The 19,772-nt window shown below is 35.0% G+C and overlaps 1 protein-coding gene across 8 annotated transcripts; it reads right to left on the reverse strand.

Moving 5' to 3' along the window:
* Positions 1-29: 29 nt before the first annotated feature.
* Positions 30-19,679, reverse strand: LOC126859076 (alpha-actinin, sarcomeric). 8 transcript variants are annotated; one of them, XM_050610004.1, is made up of 15 exons: positions 18,948-19,077; positions 18,359-18,489; positions 7,123-7,357; positions 6,448-6,783; positions 6,121-6,210; positions 5,570-5,655; positions 4,951-5,296; positions 4,593-4,869; positions 4,340-4,511; positions 4,022-4,258; positions 3,856-3,940; positions 3,542-3,645; positions 3,223-3,462; positions 2,806-3,102; positions 30-2,715 (listed from the first exon to the last, which is right to left on the reverse strand). In XM_050610004.1, the coding sequence occupies exons 2-15, from the start codon at positions 18,458-18,460 to the stop codon at positions 2,557-2,559; spliced, it is 2,766 nt and encodes a 921-aa protein (XP_050465961.1). In that variant the 5' UTR covers positions 18,461-18,489; positions 18,948-19,077; the 3' UTR covers positions 30-2,556. The 8 variants fall into 8 exon arrangements, with proteins under 8 accessions (XP_050465961.1, XP_050465960.1, XP_050465957.1 ...); XM_050610003.1 differs by lacking the exons at positions 5,570-5,655; positions 18,948-19,077 and adding an exon at positions 19,535-19,679 and having other exon boundaries at positions 6,125-6,210; XM_050610000.1 differs by lacking the exons at positions 5,570-5,655; positions 18,948-19,077 and adding an exon at positions 19,535-19,679 and having other exon boundaries at positions 6,125-6,210; positions 18,359-18,568.
* Between the last annotated feature and the right edge of the window lie 93 nt (positions 19,680-19,772).

Raw genomic sequence — 19,772 nt, forward strand, 5'->3', positions numbered from 1 at the left:
GATAAAAAAAAAAATAAACTCTGATGCGATATTTTTTTCAAAGATTTCTTTATTTTCCCCGATATTCTTATCTCACAATGTTATTTGTTATTAATCTAGTTTAGGAAGATGAAATGGGCAAAACAAGTATACAATAATAGCTGATAAATGTAATGCAACGCAAGGCGGCCGTGTTTTTTTTAGTAAGGCTTCCATTTTCAAATTGTCGCAATTTTACAAATACTGTAAAATAATAATAATAATAATAATAATAATAATAATAATAATAATAATTACAATTACGCGTGTATAAATGATAATGTGTATTCGTCTATTTGACAACTGTTCAGTAACAAAGTGTTCGAAGACTTCGTTAATCTGCTGAATATTCGAATATTCACTCTTGAAAGTTCGAAATTCTTTTACAGATAGATCAGATACGTATCAAGATATACGCTTCCCTTTTTGATATCACGTATATTTTTTCTTGTTCAGTGTACATGTACATGTGACAAAGTGCGTGTGCGTGTTCGTTGTTTACCATTATTTAGTGTATACTATTCCAGCAGTCGACGTTCTGCTTTGGCATGTTTCGTACATTAGCAGTCGGCGTTCTGCTTTGGTGTGTTTCGTACATTATTCATCTCTGTGCCCAATATATAATATATCCCGAAAGAGAGAAAGAGAAAAAAAGGAACACAAAGAAATGAGAAATTATGTAAACGGAAAAAACGTTTAAAAAAAGATGGAGACATCGAGAAGCATATTAAAGCGCAATAAGCGAAACGGAAAAAGCTTGTAAATATGCTTTTGCCGATAAAAATAATTGCATTTCACACGCGAGCATTTTTATCGAAAAAAATGATTTCGAGTAATAATAATATAATGATCAGATGACTGACGTCATTTTTGACATATAGATAAGGCTATTAAATGTGATACGAGAAATGGCAGCTGTGGTTCAGAGATTTACATGGTGGACTCTATATTACAATTAACGCCCCTTATCGCGCTCCTCGCGCGATTATTTATAAAAATAAATACTTTGAGGAAAAGTATTTCGTTAACTACCATAAAATCAATACACATATCGGAGCGATATAATAAATAATAATTAAAATCAAATAAATAAATAATTTGCTTCGTTCAGCATATTCGTTTCTCGCGTATCTTTAGTATACGATTTACACAAAGTGTATAAGGTGAGACGCAGCTTAATCTTTAAGGATTCGTAGTGCCGCACTCATTAAAAAAATATGAACATTATTCGATTTCGAGCGTACATTTTCTGGATACTTGGCGAGAAGGTCGATTTATCGTTAAGACTCGCGAAGTTCGTTACCATTACTCTTCTGAGTTTTCTCATCGTTCTTTTCGTATATTTGTGCGAACATTGATCTATGGCGTAAACCGAATGTCAACACTTCGTAACGTGTGCACCCGATATGCGACATAAAATTTGGCAATTTTTGAAAAGGGGAGCACACTCTTTTATCGACAAACATGATACGATTATAGAATGTAATAAAGATATATAATGGATTCTGTCGTCAGTAAAATCCAATACAAAAACATCAAATTCGTGTCACGCTATAATAGGCAAAACCGCAAGTCTAAAAATATATATTTATATATATCTTCCGCTATATAATTATACAAAAAAATGTAGAATATATTGTAGAACTTTAGAATAATATTCCGATACATATAGAGGAAATAACACTAGTAATACTACTAGTAATAATAATAATTCGGAAAGCCTCTAGTATCAATGCACTCACTAACTGCACATATATAAATATGTGAGCTTTTCCTTTTGCCATGCTTCAAGCTTAATAGCTTGATAGTCAATTCCTTTTCGAGACGTTCGTAAAGAGAGGAATCATACAAAATCTTACTTATTGATTGGCACTTGTTTTCCCGAAAGAAAAAAAGGAAAAATCTAAGTTATCTCATTTCAGTATAGGCTACATAAAAGAATAGAAGAATAAATATGTAGCAAAATGTTTAGAAGAGTATATCAATTTCGAACTTGGTGTTATAAATTTACGTATTAAAGAATTTCTATCCTTTTAACGAAAAGTATCCAAATATATCATATTCATTATTGTCGCGTTAATAGACTTATATAAGTACATAATCTTTTTATTCTGTACGTATATTTCTCTGATATGTAATTTTTATCCGTGCGCGAAAGATATTCTGCTGGAAAAGTTAATGTTTACTTTTCTCTGTACGATACATTTAGATCCCTTTGCGTTAAAATGACATCACTTATTCTTTCTTAGTCCCCGATATTTCAACAGCCTCTAAGATGTATGCGCGCGTACGTACACAGTTATTAATATTTAGCACAATGACTGATACCACGTATGTATTGTACTGAGAGCTTCTGTAAACTCCATTTTCGTAAAACATATCGTCAAATACGTCATAAAAATACGTTGAGGCGTTAGAGTATTAAAACAATAGGACAAATCTTTAGGCATCGTTCGCCTGTCAGCTGATGCGTACAACCGATTCTTTTTTTCATTTTTATCAATTTTGATTTCAATTTTTGATATCATTATCATTTATCTACAGATCAGATTCGCCGTACAGGGCCGTCGAGAAGGAGCGGTAATCGAGTGCGCCGGGAACGGCACTCGGTCCTTTGTACGGAGGCATTCGCTGGATGCAATATTCCGCCTGATCGGGCGGTAGTTCCCTCCTCAGTTCATCCGGCAAAATGTAAGGCTAAAAAAATAAGAGAATTTACATTAATTGACACGCTGCCTTTCAGCGTTGTAAAAATTACTGCTGTTGAAAGTTTTAATATTCTCTTACCTTGTCGCCAGCAAGAATGCGGAAACTGTCGATGACTTGTTCCGCCGTGTCGGTATCGGTAGATTCGCGCGTCATGAAATCGAGGAAAGCGTCAAAGTGAACGTAGCCCGAATTGTTGGGATCGACGATGGCTAGAATACGTTGGAAGTCAATGTCGCCTTGCCTGTCCTTTCCGATAGAGTAACCCAGAGATACGAGGCAGGATTTAAACTCGTCTGGTGCCAATCTGCCCGTCCTATTTTTGTCGAAATGATTGAAACTGCTACGGAATTCATTCAACTGTTCCTGGGTGATGCCCTAAAAAAAAAAAAAGAAACAGTAGTTGTTATTCTTGAAATTCCTATGCAGTAACATATAAACATATGACAAACAACATGTGCACTATTTGTGATTTAGAGAAATCTAATTTAGAAATACCTTCGAATCTCTGGTGAGAATTTGATTCTCGACTTCATTAATGTTACGATTGATTGAGGTTAGAAGCTGTTCCCAACCGACACGTAGAGTCTCCATGGTATATTGAGTGTAACGATTCTCGAAGATCATGCCTTCCTGAACTGCTTGATGGATTTTCTCCAATTCCTCGAGATGTGCCTTGTATTGATACACTGCCTGTTCATATTCTTTTAGACGATGTAATTGATCCTCAAGAGTTCCCTAAAATATAGATATAAATTTTCAAAAATCTGAATGTAATAAACAATGTAAATCTTTACATAATGCACACAACTATTACCTGAAGACCGAGGCCAATCGCAGTTACGGCATCCAATTGACGTTCTATCCATGGTCCGACGACATTAGCTTTCTCAGCAAACTGTCGTCTAAGTAGTTCATTATCTATTTTCACATATCAGGAAATATCTTTTGAAATGTATATTATAACAAATGTATATTGATGTTATTGATCATTGAAAATTGTGTCATTGAAGCTTGTAATAAAAATTTTAGTGTAAAATATGCCAATTAATAAATACCAATTTTCAAAGAGATTATTTACATATAGTAAACTAATAAGTACTAATGTCGTATATCGTAAAGCAAGGATACTTTGTTGTTTACGAAGTTCAGCGGCTAGAGTACCATCGCGTTGAGGAACCAATTGTCTAACGTCGCTCCATTTCTTGGTAAGATCCTATAAAAGAAATAATATATTGATTTATTTAAGATTCATTTTTGTAATATATATGTATTAATAATTTATCCTTCAATATACCATGGCAGTGAGAGTGGTGTAAGGATTCTCTAGGCCGCCGGGAATCTGGTATTGCTTAACTATGGATTCAACTTCGCGCACCAATCCTACAATCGAATTATATTCCTTATCCGCTTCGCCAAGGGTAGCCTTAAACGCGGCGTGCGCGTCCATTAAGCCTTGGATTTCTTCCATTGTGTGGACAATAAACATATCCACTAGGTCTTCTCTGGTTCCATCCAACCAATTATTAAACGGCTGAAAATCACGTCAGACATTAGACATTACGTCACATATAATAAAAAAGAGCAAGGCAATATAATCTGCAAATATACTCACAGCAGCGCGTTTGGCAAACTCCAAATGCAAGACGTCTATCTTTTCTAGGATTTTCTCAGCTTCGTCGAGAGCTTGACGCCTACGTTGAGTGAGCGTACCCAAACGATCCCACTGATCGCAAATACGTTGGCACCTGACGTTCACGGATGCGCTGTCGTGATACTCGAGGGTGCTGTAACGATACAAAACGCAAGACATTACAATGATTAAAATAACAATCATCAAAAGTATCGATCAAAAAGTTTGAAATTACTTGAGTTCTTGAGCGATAGCTGCAATCTGCTCCACGCGATCCTGATGCGCTGCGAGATCTGATTCGAAAGCCTCGTGCTTCTTTTTCAGAGCCTTGAGCTCGTTCAGCTTGCATTGCCGGAAATGTTGAGACGTAAGCATCTCCTCTTTGCCTGCGGTCCAATCTTCGTGAGCGTCTGCCTTATGCTTGAATTTCTGCGCCAGATGTTCCAGTCGCTCCAGACGCATCATCTCAGATAGCAACCAATCCTCGAACGTTTTCTCGGCTAACTCCAGACCTAAGGATCATTTTCAATATTCGTTCGTTACTCTATTCAAACACAAATATGCAGAGGAATAGAAGCAAGATAAAATCATACCTCTCCACGCTTTATTTATATCAGACACCATTTTTCCCTCCGTGGGCATATATGCTGGTCTATTGCTCAACCTCAGCTTCGTCTGCAGAGTATTAAAATTCGTTTCCAGTTTAGCTTTCTGTTCGACGCGTGGCGGCTTGTGCTTGCGTCGATACGTCCTGTATTCCTCCAATTTCTTCTGACAGCCGGCGAGGGAATTGTCAGTCTGTCGATTCGCGAGCCATGGCATCGTTCGTCGTATCCATTCGAGCAGATCGGAAGCCAAGCGCTCATATTCCTCCATAAGACGCTCGTTTTCTTGATTCACCTTCAATACCTTGCAGATTCTGTTAGCCGCCGTCTCTGCCTACAATAGAAAATTCTTATATATCCTTCTCTTATAAAAAAAAATTTTTTGTTTATATCTATATATGCGTTTGAAATGTAGAGTTTATTTTAATCAAGAACAATCAAGAAGATGCATGCATTCATGAATATCTAGCATTCTAGAAATGTATAGACAAGTAAAATATTAGTAAAATAAAATTAAAAGTTTGATTTCCACAATGACGTAGATTAATGGTATTTTTACACATACTTGATGTTGTTAACGGGTTAATTCAAAATGCAAGAAACACACCTTTTGAGCACCGCTAAAACAGTGGTAGTACGATGAAACATAGGTCATCACGGCCCTCTCATCAGGCATTGCTGTATTTCGCATATCTAGAAAAACACATTCGAAGAAACTCAAACCATGCGTTGTTAGCGGTTTTGCCGTTAAAATTTGATTAATTTTAACAATAGACGAGTCCAGTGAGGAACATAATTAGTACATAATTTATTATAATAACTCTCAATATATCTATATTTCATAAACGTGATCAAAATATGTGTGCATCGACCTTTGTACATATCATACTGAAAAAATAACACAAAAAATTTTACTTTATAATCATAATCTTATAATTAAAAAATGTTACGTGACAAAGTGCGTAATTGGTTTCAGGCCTGAGAGGTGAAATAATTAAATTAAAATAGTAGTAAGATAATCTATTAGCATGTTCAAACGTCGTTAATGATATAAGCGAAACAATTCATTTAATTACAAGTCGTATTAATGAAGGGTCGTTTTTAACAACAACGGTAGGGGAAAGCAGGGAGTAAAGAGCAACACGCATTTCTTTACGCTGACCTGCTGGGCACCTTGGAACGCGTGGTAGTAGCAGGACACGTACGTCATAATAGCTCGCTCATCCGGCTTGGGAGTGTTGATCAAATCTATATGATATCAAGGGAACATATAAACATTAAACGTTTGATACACGTCAGTTTGATACTCAAAGAAATCCGCGATCGTAGCTCCGTTCTGTGTCCCTAAATTCGACAATCTCTTCGATCCTGTCAATACAAGTGACGCGTATAATTTTCATATATTCCAAAGAAAAAAAAAAAAAATATATGTCGCAAGTACCTAAATACATAATGTTTTAATTTAATCATTTGATTTATACTTACCATCGGGATCTAACATGCGAGGAATGTCGAGGTATTTTTCAGCGACATCAAAGGCAGTGTTTAAGTTTTCCAGCGGATTATCTTTGCTAAGTTTGTTGTAATCGATCAAGTCGGGCCGATGACGATGGATGAGGGCGCAGAACGCGAGACCGTCCTTGAAGGACAGGTGGAAGTTTTGAACGTTGACGTTCTTGTATGGAGCCGTCTTGCGCTGGCACCAAAGCAGCAGACCCTCTTTCGCGGTCATTTCTTCCACGGAGATATCTTGGATCGCGAATCTCAGAATAATGGTCCATATCATTCCCAAGGTCATTTTCAGATTGCCGTCAACAATTTCTGTCCAACAAGAAAATCGTCGATATTTTTGAGAAACATATATCATGCGTGTGAAGACAGATTAATTCTACATTGTGTTTTATTTCTTGCCTTCTATATCATTACATTAAAAAATATAAAAATGAGAATTTAATTAAAATAAGTTAAAATCCTTTCATTTGATAAAGTATGTTAGTGATAAAGAAAACAAAAAATAATTAATATAGATATTATATATCTTATACGATTTACTCGTTTTTATTTTAAATACATGCATCAAAATAACTATGATTGCGTTAGAGGAGCACAATCTAATATTTTTAAATACGTAAGACGAGCCTCAAAAAGAAAGTAATGTACCTTCTGCGCCAATTGAAACCAGCTTGACGCCCTTACTGGCGATATAATCGAGGGCCTTGTTCACGTTGGCGATCTTGTGGAACCTCATTTTGCCTCTGTCGGGTCTCGGAAGGGTCTCGCCTGAGATCACCTCAAGCAGCAACATCAGTTTCAACCCATTCCTGAAATCGTCTTCGATCGATTCGATGGCAGTGCCTGCTTTGCGTAGATGTGAATTGCACCAAGCTGTAAATGTCTAATACAACAAGAATTTATTAATTTAATTTTCTGTCGATAATGATTTCGTGCTAAAAAGATAGCGACTAATGATACATAAAAATGATAATAATTACGAGGCGATAAGAAAACGACAATTTGCTCAAAACAGTTTACTTAATTTATGCCCTAACAATGTTCTCGCATTAATCATAAGCAAATAATCATTTAAAATGGAGGATTGAGTTTCTCTGCTATACTGCTTAGTGTATATTTTAGTAGTCGACCCCGATCCCTCCCGCTATATATATCTTCTGTCCTGGTTCTTAAACCACGTTTCCTATCGTTCTCTGCAATGATTTTTGGATAATCTTTTGATATCTTCGCGCATTTCTAAAGAAAACATGATATTAAATTTATTAAATTTTATGTTTTACATGCAATGATTTTCTTTTTTTTTTTTAAATATTCAAATATTCGACAAATACATGCCAGAAAAATCTCACATCAATTTTCGAGCCAGAAATAATTATTTATATATTAAATTAAAATATTTTCATAGATTATCACGATTCAATTTTTACGAGACATTAGCTTAGAAAGAATCTCCGTTCTTGATAACGACAATTTTCGCGAAATATTATCGTCGTAAACTGCATCTATATTTCAATCAAATCATTCTATCAATTTTGCAATTTTAAAAGTTTCGAAGAAGATAAATCGAGGAGACAGTCCCTGAGATATTTATCTGAATGTTGTTGAATAAAGCGCAGCGTTTAAACGAGATCAATAAAAAATTCAAGGCCGACGATGAAGCTTTCGGGTTGGAAAAATATTGCGTGAAATTCAATACGGGCGGCGTGAAGCACGACGGGCCAATTTTGGACATGAGCCACCCTACATCTCTCTGTGTGTTGCACGAGCTCTAAGATCTATTTGTAAAACATTGACTCCTCCCGCGCCGAATATTAAAGATCATTTCGGAGAGACACATTTTGAAAGTCCACATTCGTTATTTAAGAATTAAAGCGCACTCTCTCTCTCTCTCTCCGCGTTATGTCATTGATCCGTAATCGAATGCATACATCTTTCTTTTCTTCGATAAGAAAAAGACGCGAGTAAATGTCTATATTTACGCAGAAATCTTTGAATCAAATATTGATGCCGATTAATAGAGCAATTATAAACATTTTAATTCATGTTATAGTAAACAAAAAAAAAATTTCATCTTTTTCAACGCGAATATTATATGGACAGAATATAAAAAAATTCAATTTCATTGCATGTACATTAAAAAAGTACGATATTTGCGAAATCCGTAATTTGATACATCGTATGACAATCTTACTACACGTGTGTGTACGTGTGCAACGAATGATATGCCGCATCGATGATAATATAGCTACGCGCAGCTTATAGTTTAAAAGGCGTCCTCCTCATCGCGAATGAAAGAATGCGATAGCCCGATGTATTTGCTGATGACACAATATTTTTATTTCCGTCCGTTTGTGCGATTATGTGTGAACTTGTAATGCGAGCGAAGATTCGCATTTGTTTTCTGGTCTACGCCGACGTGTATGTTCAGCCGTTTTTTTTCCGGAGACAATTTATGAATGATATAAATAACATCTAATATCTTTCCCAATTTACGCTACGTAATTTATGGATTCAATCGATCGGTACTGTCTCAGAAAAAAAAGGTGTACAATCTTTCCGCAAATAGACAGTCATTGTTATTTGAGATTCGGCATTCTTATCTCCTTCGTGAATATTTAATTTATCAAAATAACTGAAGAAAAACAAGTCAATTTAGATTCGTTAGTATATTTTTGATTTGATCATTGAATTGTTTTGTCATATTAGATAATCTGGAAAAGTGATTATCCATTTAAATCAATTTAGATAGAGAGTTGCTTTAAAAATATTATATTAATAGACACATACAATATATATAGTATTTCATTATATTATTTTTTTTTATATTCGTGAATCATCGTCATCCCTTTATAAATACGATACGCACATGTGAAAGATAAACACCATTATTTTCATCATTATTTTCGATACATACTACGTGATTTCAATACCCAATAATTTAAAAATTATTTATCCTAAGATTAAATAACAAATGGAAGTATAATTAGATTTTATATAGTATAATTAAATTCATGCTTATTCAATTCTGTTAATTAAGAATTTGATATGTTTCTATCATTTATTTTGTATATTATTAAGAGAGAGAGAGAGAGAGAGAGAGAGAGAGAGAGAATACAAATCGCATAAATATAATAATTTTCATATAACTCTAAATATATTTTTCGCGAATTTCGTGCGTAAGAAAACAAATGATATATTTCATATCAACGTGTGTACGTTATAAGTTTTTTATTTTCTAATGCTCACTTAGCATGATTTCGTCAGTTTTATTCACGCGATTAAGCTCTGTGTGTGTGTGTGTGTGTGTGTGTGTGTGTATCGACTATAAATAAATACAGTTATACAAACAAAGCAGCCTAAGTTCTGTGCGCATAATTCGTGTAATCCAAGTCTCGAAATTCCGCACACAGTTATGCGCGCTAATCTATTTCTATTCCGAAAGTTTGGCAGTAATTTCCGTTCGCCTGTACAATTCCTATCATCCTTATCGAATTGTTTCGTGTCTTATCGAAATATATGCGCGCGTGTAACCTTCGATATAAAAAGCGACGTTTGCTCGAGGCGAAAAACATTGTCGTTTATGCGCCTCAAGATTTGCGGAATCTTTGCCCTAGATCTATATCATTGCATTGCTTGTTGTCTACCTTCTGCAATCTGAGAATGTATACCTGCATTTAAACTTGGCAACGAAAGAATTTAATTACAAATCACTTTGCAAATTAAGTCCTTCTCACAAAAACATCTTTTTCTCGACGATAAAATAACTTTTAGAGGTGTTAATTTATATTTAAAAAAGAACTTTTTAAATTTAAAAGATAACTTTTCATATATAATTTAACTTTTGCTTTTATATATAAAATATAATTTTTATTTTTTATAGATAATTTAAAAGATAACGTTTTATATATAAACTCCATATTTGTATAACTGAATATTATATATATTTAAGTTTTTAATGTATATATATATATTTTTTTTCTATATCTCTCAAATGAATAAATCCCTTTTCGCAATACATTATTTTAAGTTTACAGCTAATGGAACAGATATGGAATTTAATTACATTATAATTTGAAACTAAGAGATATATAAAATTTTTTATAAAATATAAAAATATTTTTCAAAAAAACTCTCTCTTTCTCTCTAGATTTACTTTAAATTAATATATAATAAATATTTTTCCTAAACATGTTCATATATCTTCCCAATTAATAATTTATTTTTTCAATAATTTTCATCAAAAGATTAAAATAAATGTAGAGCATTACTGTCGAGAAATCGTTATTTAGTTCATACTATCATTGATAGTAGATATACATCTTCGACGAAAAGCAAAAATTGAAAAACGCAATAAGTAACTTGAATCGCGGGTAGTTACGTGGGCCGGAAATGAGATCTGTAATTACTACTACGACCTTTCGAATGGGGCCAATACCTAGTCGAAAATAGTTAATCGTGGGTGTGCAGCAGGATATCTGTGTGATGAATCCGCGTTTGGCGCACGCAGCTGCGTGTATAGTCGAGCAAGTATACTTGCCCAAGAAAAATAATCGCGCTATTAATCCGCGATATTATTTGCGCTTTGTATTTATTCTCAGTATTAGATGTATTTTCTTCTACAACAATTCTAGATTTCTATCATCATTGTTTCCTTCGATATTCTGTAATCAAATCTCGATAGTGTGTGTTCTATATCTACGTATATTTTTTTTCAAAGATGATAAATGTGATAATTTCTATTTAAATGCAAACCAATGTATAATATATGTATATGATATATAAAACAAAATATTGATAGATATTAATAAAATTCATTCATATCGAATTTTTTTCAAGGTATAAAACATAAGTCGTTCTATATATATATATATATATATATACATACATGATATATATATATATATATATATATATATATATATATCATAAATGGAAGATTGAGATATTTTGGATTAGAGCTCGAATTTCGATAAATTCACACTGATATTATTTTCGCATTCAATTGTGAATTTATCGAAATTCGAGCTCTAATCAAAAATATCTCAATCTTCCATTCATGATCCTTGCATAGCTTATTCAACAATGAATGTTACACGATTGTATATCGCTATTTCAAGAAATACATTAAGAAATCAGAATTTCTGAAATATCTTAAACGTATACATAATAAATTGAAAGCGAGACATACAATGGAATATAAAAATTACAAAATATAAGAAACGGGGGAATATAAAAGTATAAAAAATCAAGCTATCATAAATAATCAAAATATCAAAAATATATATTCGTTTAATTCTATATATTTTATTTTTCAATCGCAATTGAAATGCTGTTCAATTTATCCTTCAATTCTTTATATATCTGTATATGTGTTATGGGATTTATATTTCTCTCTTCTATAATAATATTATCTCATCACTTATATTGATATTATCACATTATATCTCTGTTGGCACATCTTATTTTCGATTTACTACTTCACCACATGATTCATCCCCAAATTCATATTACCGCATAACAATGCTCTTAGTCAAAATATGGCATGCGTGGGACATTCGGTTCCAATTTGAGATTTGGCGCGTAGCCGGGAACCCTCCAAAGGTTAACGATCCCCCTGCGGAAAGAAATCGATCGAACGCGGAACGGAATCGTCATCCTCGCCGTTCGCCGCTGACTCGACTTTCACTTATCTACGATTATAACATGAATTACGCATTGCACGGGACTCCGTCATTCCCTCTCTCTATCTTTCTCTATCTTTCGAAGGCGCTAGACGATGGCCCGCGATCTGCCAAATTGGCACGACACACGTCCGTCAAATTCAAGTACGCGAAAAGGAAGAGCGTAGCTTCGTACCGTAAAGTCATAAATCAGCGATATCAAGAATTGTTTTTCCTCGGAAGAATAAAACGAAGTCAAATCTTTACGAGGCAAAGTAACCTTTTTTGACAAGTGGATTAATATTTATTATTCCGCTTCTCGATTTTGTTGGTACTGTAATTGTAGTAATCAGTCCAAAATATTTTGTGAAAATTCGAAAAATATAGGCATGACTACATCTTTATAAAAAATATATAATTAAATGATGTAGCTCAGATTATATGCTAACTGTAATAATAATAATATATAATATTACTTATCATTAAAATATTGTATAGCATTAATTGATAATATATAATTATATAACTCATTTTACATCGCTAGAAAAGTCAAAGCTCTATGAAAAAATATTAATAACCATCACCGTTTCTACTATTTGAAAAATAGTACGGTGGCTATTATATATGAGGAAAAAAAAAAAAAACAGAACTATATGAAAAAAATGTAAAAAAACGCAAAGAATGAAAGGATAAATCATATTCCCGTAATATCGCGGGTAAAAATTCGTGTGGGATGCAAAGCATCCTGATATCCGAAATCTTCGATGTCTGATCGGAGGATGTGTGAATCCCGAATAAATGAGAGATCGACGGCGTACGGTCGCACGCGTTATCTATTTATACGGTCTATTTATACGTAAACGTCGCGCGAACGGCCGAATGAGATGCGAGAGAGTATCGCTCTTTCGAGCGCAAAGTGTTCACGATGCTATTGACCAGGTCGATGTTTGCGTAATAATTATCGTTCACGGCCAATTATCGTAAAATAAATTTCACGATCGAATGATTTAATGATTTAGCCTAGGAAAATTATTTCCTCTCTTTTAATTTTTTTTTTATTTAAATATTAGTATTATTATTATTATGTGTCGCTCTATATGTATATTTAAAAATTCACAAATCGATTGGAAATGTATCCGCTCCTGTCATTAAAATAATTTTAAAAAAATATGAAATAGAAATTTTTATATATATATATATATATATTTTTGCATATAATGTATAATGTGTTAATTATATTTAAATTAAGTTGATTTTATCATAGTTGATTATATTTAAATGTTGATTATAATTAATTTAAAGTTATAATACTTAATACTATTAAGATATACTATTGGGATATTAAGAACTCAACTTTTTGGCGACTTTTACGAAATTCGTAATCGTAAGACATTAATCAAATAGATAGACGTAACGAAAAAGATGACATACTTGCGCGAAGATTATCTATAATTGCCAAAGATGCACTCGTGAACGCAAGCCGTTAGTGTCCGTTAGCCGGCCTAACCGTTCGATTTTACCTAGTAAAGCCGGACGATGATTGCTACGTTTTGTACCGCGAGGAAGATAACATGGGAATTAATCTCGAAGCGAGGATGGGTGAACACGCATCGATAGAGCGCGAATTAATCGGCGATTTCTAATTACGCAGTGAGACCATTCCGACCATGCGCGTAATTGCGGGGGTAGATGAGGGGTCGATAATTGAAATAGCGCGAGAATGGAAAATTAATAGTCAACGCGATAATTGAAGACGCGAATTAACATCGATTTTATTAAAGGAAATATCGCGATACTGCGGTTTAAAATTATTCCGAGTAATCCTATTTTGAGAAACATGGCTGAAGAAATCAAAGCCAATAAACAAAGAATGGAATTCCACGAAGAAAACGCTTGATTTGATACTTTATTTTTCGCAATCTAAAACGAGATTAGATAGATGAATGGATTCGAAGAAAGGGAAATTCTTAATTAAGATCTCATTTGAATATCAATATATTTATGACTTTGACAGTAGATTTATAATATAATGATAATATGTGGATATAAAAAAATAAAGATACCGAGTTGAGAAATTTGATGTTAATGAAAATCAAGAGAGCGATCCATATAAATTGCGTAAAGCTTCGTAAATTTCAACTACGCGACACTATATCTATTTTTAATCAGTAACCTATTCTCTAACGGCGCCAAGATGTCATGGTAAGTCTAAGGAAAGACTTTAACGAGCGCTTTAAACGTTTCGATATTGTGGCGTTCAAGTGTGAATGTCGTCTAGAAAAATAGCCTTCATGAGCTGCGACAATTGCTCGGGAAAAGATTTATGCTCTACACGAATTGACTTGGCTAAGTTACTTGTTACATATATGCGCGACATAAACTTTGCAATAACAATCAGATTCAAGGCACGTCGAATGCTAAATCATTCAAATTAATCAAATGACAACTACACTGCGAAAACATAACTACATATGATCGATGTGCTTTATCTATATGGGCTGATTCGATGAAGCGATAATAAGAAAATATTTATACTCTAAAATAATTATGAGTATGTATAGTAAACATCTGTGTAGTAAGTCACCAAATACAAATACAAGATCACTCGCATGATTATACACGATTCAAAGAGCATTTTTATGATATTTCATACTCAATATTAAATATAACTTGCACGCAGTTAATTATAAATTTCAAATAACGACCGTGAAACCGTATATAAAACATCATATATAATATTTAAATTTAGAATATACTTGAAAAAAATATCAAAAAAAAATATCGCAAAGAAAAAAAAAATTATCCAAGATCCCCAAATCAGGAATGACATTTTCTCTTTCTTAATTTTAACAATAGTGTTAATTGTTAAAAAAAAAAATGATATGAGAGCAAAGAATCTCGAATAAAAAAATTTCGTCTAGCGAAATGTTCCAACAAACGGGATCACTCCAAGATCGGATATGAAGGAAGCAAGGTCTCGAAAAGATCGCGCGATCTGAAAGCTCGAGCCGAGCAGCTGTTTCCGCGGCGAGCAGCCGCGCGACCTATTTAAACGTCGTCGGAGAAAAAGATTCCTCTATCGCCGGAATGCTTCAAGCTGACAACGTGACGCGCGGAGAGGAGGATTTTACGAGAAATTCTCCTGTACAGTTAATCGGCCGGCGCGTGTTGTCCACCTCCTTAATGCGTTTAAACGGTACTGCTAATTGGCCCGTCCCTACCGTCATACACCATCAATTTCAGTTCAAATCCAAGCCGGATTTGAAGGCACGAAATTCGAATGACACGGAGTACTTTGTACCTCCTCGTTTACCTCCATTGCGTCTCGTATAGATGTACATATATATATATATATGTAATAGATACAGATATAAATATCGTGTAGGAGTGAGAAAAGGGGGAGGACGCAGAGTTTCTCACGCTTCCGTAGCGGTAAATATTTTTAATACATTCAGTACACTCGAATCTGAATGAAAATGCACGTCGTATCGCATCATATTTAATAGTTTTTAATATTATGTATCTTTTTTAGTTTAAAGGTTGAAGTAAAAGATCGACTAAAAAATAATATATTCGAATGTAAATAAAGAATTTTACTTATGTGACGTAAAGTGTATAAGATATGACTATTCTAGTCACTTTCAATGACATGGTCTTTGATCAGTTTTATTTTATTATAACGTATAATTATATATAATTTATTGATATAAAAATGTTTTGTCAAAATCAATATTATTTCAAGGCAAAACAATTATTAACTTATATTTTTTATCTATATCTAATGTTTTGTATCTGATTGATATTTTGTTTTTGAAAAAATAAGAGATAGGTATTTCAAAAATTATTTTCTTCTCTGTCAATAAATTATTAATTTTCCTCATCATAAATATTTTCTGAGACTGACATATAAAAAAAAATTTTTTTTTTTTTAAATAAAATTGAAGAGAATGACTTGTATATTCTTTCTCGATATAACATTTTCTTCCGCCTCGAATTCATGGAACCCTATTGTTATCATAGTGTCATATTTGAAAGGGGAAGCCTTCGTAAGAGCTTTGTTCTATGAAACATGAAGAAGTAATAGGCGCGATAGGCGGTTCGACGAATGGAATGAGTTTTCGTTTTCGCCGCCACCGATGCGGCGACGCGAATCTCGGCGGCTTTTCGAACCGCGTTTCCGCACGCACACACGTACACGCGGGTTTCTAAAATTAGAGGCGTTACGAAAAATGCCTGCTCTCTGCGGCGGCGACGGAGCCGCGGGCGCGTTTCATATCTCAGGAACGCGTAAGCTTTATATTGGCGTGCGCGCGTAACTATTATCAACGTCGCTTATCTAATACCTGACTCGACGCCAACGCGCATTCGCGTAGAAAAGGAAAAGATAATGGGAGAAAAAGAGAGAAAAAAAAAAAAACCATTCGACGGCAACACCGAGGAAGAACTCGGCCACGAAAATCGTGAAAATCGTCACGCTCGCGGGGGTGACTCATTGCTCGATTATTTTTGTCATAAAGTCTGAAAATACAATCCGAAGGGCTGCGGTTGATATTTGCGAGAGAGAAAGAGAGAGGCGGGAGAACTCCGGGAAAGCCTTGAACCTATGCCAAAGATGAAGAAAATATTTGCGAACACGTACTCGGGAATGCTATGATTTGTCAGTATCTAATGACGCCACGTCGAATGAAAATTGCGAGTAAGAATAAAGAATATCTAAATGGCGAAAAAAGATTTACTTGTTATACATTTTTAATCAGAAAGATCGCATCTCCAATCTACCTCCTCTATTTTTGGGTCTATAATTCTTGCCTATAATTCTTTCTAAATAGTTGTGTTTATATTACGCTTCGGCAATGTAGCATATTAAGTAGCATATTAAAGTATATTTAAATAACTTCTAATATTATCAGCTTTTTTTAATTCTTCTTAAATGTAAAATGCTTGTCGTTAATTCCCAAAATATCTAGTATTCAAAATATCCTATATTTTGATGAAACACTTATAATTTGATCGCATATGAAAATCCGTTTACATCTAACTAATAATTTATCGAGCGTAGATTACATTCCGCTTCAATATTCATATTTTAAAATTCGATTATAATTCATTATTCGATATCTGTTATTGATAAAATTAATTGACATTAATCTTACGATGAACACTATTTTTTTAACAACATAATTTTTTTAATCGGAGAAAGAGTCGTGAAAAATATTGCTCATATGGCTTATGAGCGTCCATGCAATGAAGAGCAGCAATATTAATATCTTATGTTAATCATGTTATTACTACAATGATTACACAAGAGCGCGCCCCTTTGCGTTTCTACAATGTGTCAATATCTGATAAGATTATCACAGTCTAAGGAAACTGATATAAACCACAATTCTTCATCAACGTTGCTAAATTCTCAGCCGCAAGTTTATCTTATTTTATTTTATTTTTTTACTAAATGATTATAGTATATCTTTTTCTAGCTGTACGCATTTCACTCGTACTTTTTTGTTTTTCTCCCCAATAGCGTTAGTATCACAAATATCGAGAGATAGATTCTTTAGTTAAATTATAAAACAGAGAGAGAGAGAGAGAGAGAGAGAGAGAGAGAGAGAAATAGAATATTTATTTTTACTTTTAAAATATCATATCATTTTCAATCTTTTATAATAGATAATTTGATTCCGTCATAAAATAAAAAATGATTCGATAGTTTCTGCCTCCGAGAGACAGATGTGTGCATGTGTACAAAACCAATGGGGGGGCTCTTATCTCTCTATATCTGTGATTACAATATGTTCTTTAAGCACAAGTAAAGATACAGATAAATAAGACGTAGACTATAGAAAAAAATATCTTTTTCTCCGAATCTTTTCGAGTTCACTTGATCTTCGACCTGAAGATTAAAAATCATTTTTTTCTTTTTAGAAATAAAAAAAAAAAAAACGAAGATGGTTTTTTATTGGCGCGATCACGCACGTAATCGATGTAACCTCTCGACGCAAACCGACAACGGCCGTTTAGTTAAAAATATAAAAAATACAAGATAAAAAATTCACTGATAATTTTTCGTTCTACTTTTCAGAAACGCTCAGGCCTGTTTTGGGCCCAAAAGTGCTCGCGAGTCTCAAAGTAGCGGAAAAAGAAGAGCGAAAAGAAAAGAAGAGGAGGAGGAAGAAGAAGAAGAAAGAAAAAAAAGAAATCTCTCCACTATGATAACACTCGCTCACCTTTTTCTGCTGTTTCTCCCAGGCAGGATCCAAGAGACCCTCCCTCTCCCATTCCTCCTCCGGTGCCATATATCCGTCCCCGTAGGCTTCCATGTCGTTCATCCTCTCGCTCGTATACGTATCTCACGTTCCTTTAAACGCAAACGCCAAAAACGTCCTGTCACACTCGTTACAATGTTCGCCCCGTTACAACGGAAAAGATTACAGTGGCTAAACAGAAACAGAGAAAAGAGAGAGAGAGAGAGAAAGAGACAGAAAGAAGAGAAAAGTCGCGAGTGTTTTTCGGAGAGAAACGCTCGATCAAAGATCAATATGTATCTATCTCCGTGTACGTACGTTCGTTTGGTGACAGCGACGCGTGTACTTGGGGAGAGAGAGAGAGAGAGAGAGAGAGGGGATTGAAAATTAAATAAAAAAAAAAGAGAGGTACGATGAGCGAATTCACAGGGGACGACCGACCGACCAACCGGGACTAAGGGACGAAGACAGCTTAAGGGGTATTTGAAAGAGAGAGAGAGAGAGAGAGGGAGCGAGAGAGAGAGACAGAGAAAGGGAGAAGTGCAACGAGAGACCCAACGTGAAAACGTACCCGCTAAGCCCAGAAAATGTTCGGTTTCGTGTCGTTCTTTCCCTCGCGCTGACCCCTCTGCCACGAGTCTGACATACACGATTTGCTCGCCGGCGCACAATCCCCCCTCCCCCCCTCTCCCCAATCGCGACTCCACTCATAGTGGACGAGGGTCTCATTCGCTCGCCTCTCCATTTCTCACCGAAGGAGAGGGAGCAAGACCCCTTCCACCGATTCCCTTCTAAATTCTCCCTATCCCCTATCGGTCTCTCTCTCTCTCTCTCTTTCTCTCTTTATCGAATGAATGTTCAACAAAGCGAGAAGTCTTTTTTTTACATTTGTTTTGGATATACGGTAAACTCTATGCGAAAAATAATAACGCGAACGGCCAACGTCAAAGTCGTAATGACAGCTCGCGGCTGTCTCGCATCAAACGTAGACTCTTGTCGTATTCAATTGTATATGCGTACAATTCAAGCCGCCACGTTATATTACACCGTGACGCGCGGCTGTCTCGCGGAGGGGTAGCGTGCGCGCTCGCGCACGAGATAACGTTTCATCACGGATCGCTACATACGCAGCAGCCGGGCTCATCGGCCGAAACTAACCTCTGTCCTTCTTCCTCCCTCGCTCGCGCACGTACGTACGTACGCAAGCAAGCCGCACCTCCGTGTAACTCGCCCGCGAGGACGCAGGGGGTGATGAAAATAGCGTCGGAAGACAAACACGCGCGCCGCGACACCTCATTCACCCACACACGCGACTAAAATAGGACCGACGCGCGGTCCGCGCGAAATTCCCGAATCGATCGGGGCGACGCCATTCCCGAACGAGACTCGCGAACAG

This window comes from Cataglyphis hispanica, chromosome 2 (genome assembly GCF_021464435.1).
Source record: "Cataglyphis hispanica isolate Lineage 1 chromosome 2, ULB_Chis1_1.0, whole genome shotgun sequence".
Lineage (NCBI taxonomy): Eukaryota > Metazoa > Arthropoda > Insecta > Hymenoptera > Formicidae > Cataglyphis > Cataglyphis hispanica.

What these genes read in the sequence shown, in the direction of transcription:
- LOC126859076 (XM_050610004.1), bottom strand. Translation starts at nt 18,460, where the DNA reads ATGAACGACATGGAAGCCTACGGGGACGGATATATGGCACCGGAGGAG. An exon ending in GGTTTCAATTGGCGCAGAAG is followed by an intron (nt 6,784 to 7,122) that starts GTACATTACTTT and finishes CTTGTTGGACAG; the next exon opens with AAATTGTTGACGGCAATCTG. An exon ending in AGTTTGCCAAACGCGCTGCT is followed by an intron (nt 4,259 to 4,339) that starts GTGAGTATATTT and finishes CGTGATTTTCAG; the next exon opens with CCGTTTAATAATTGGTTGGA.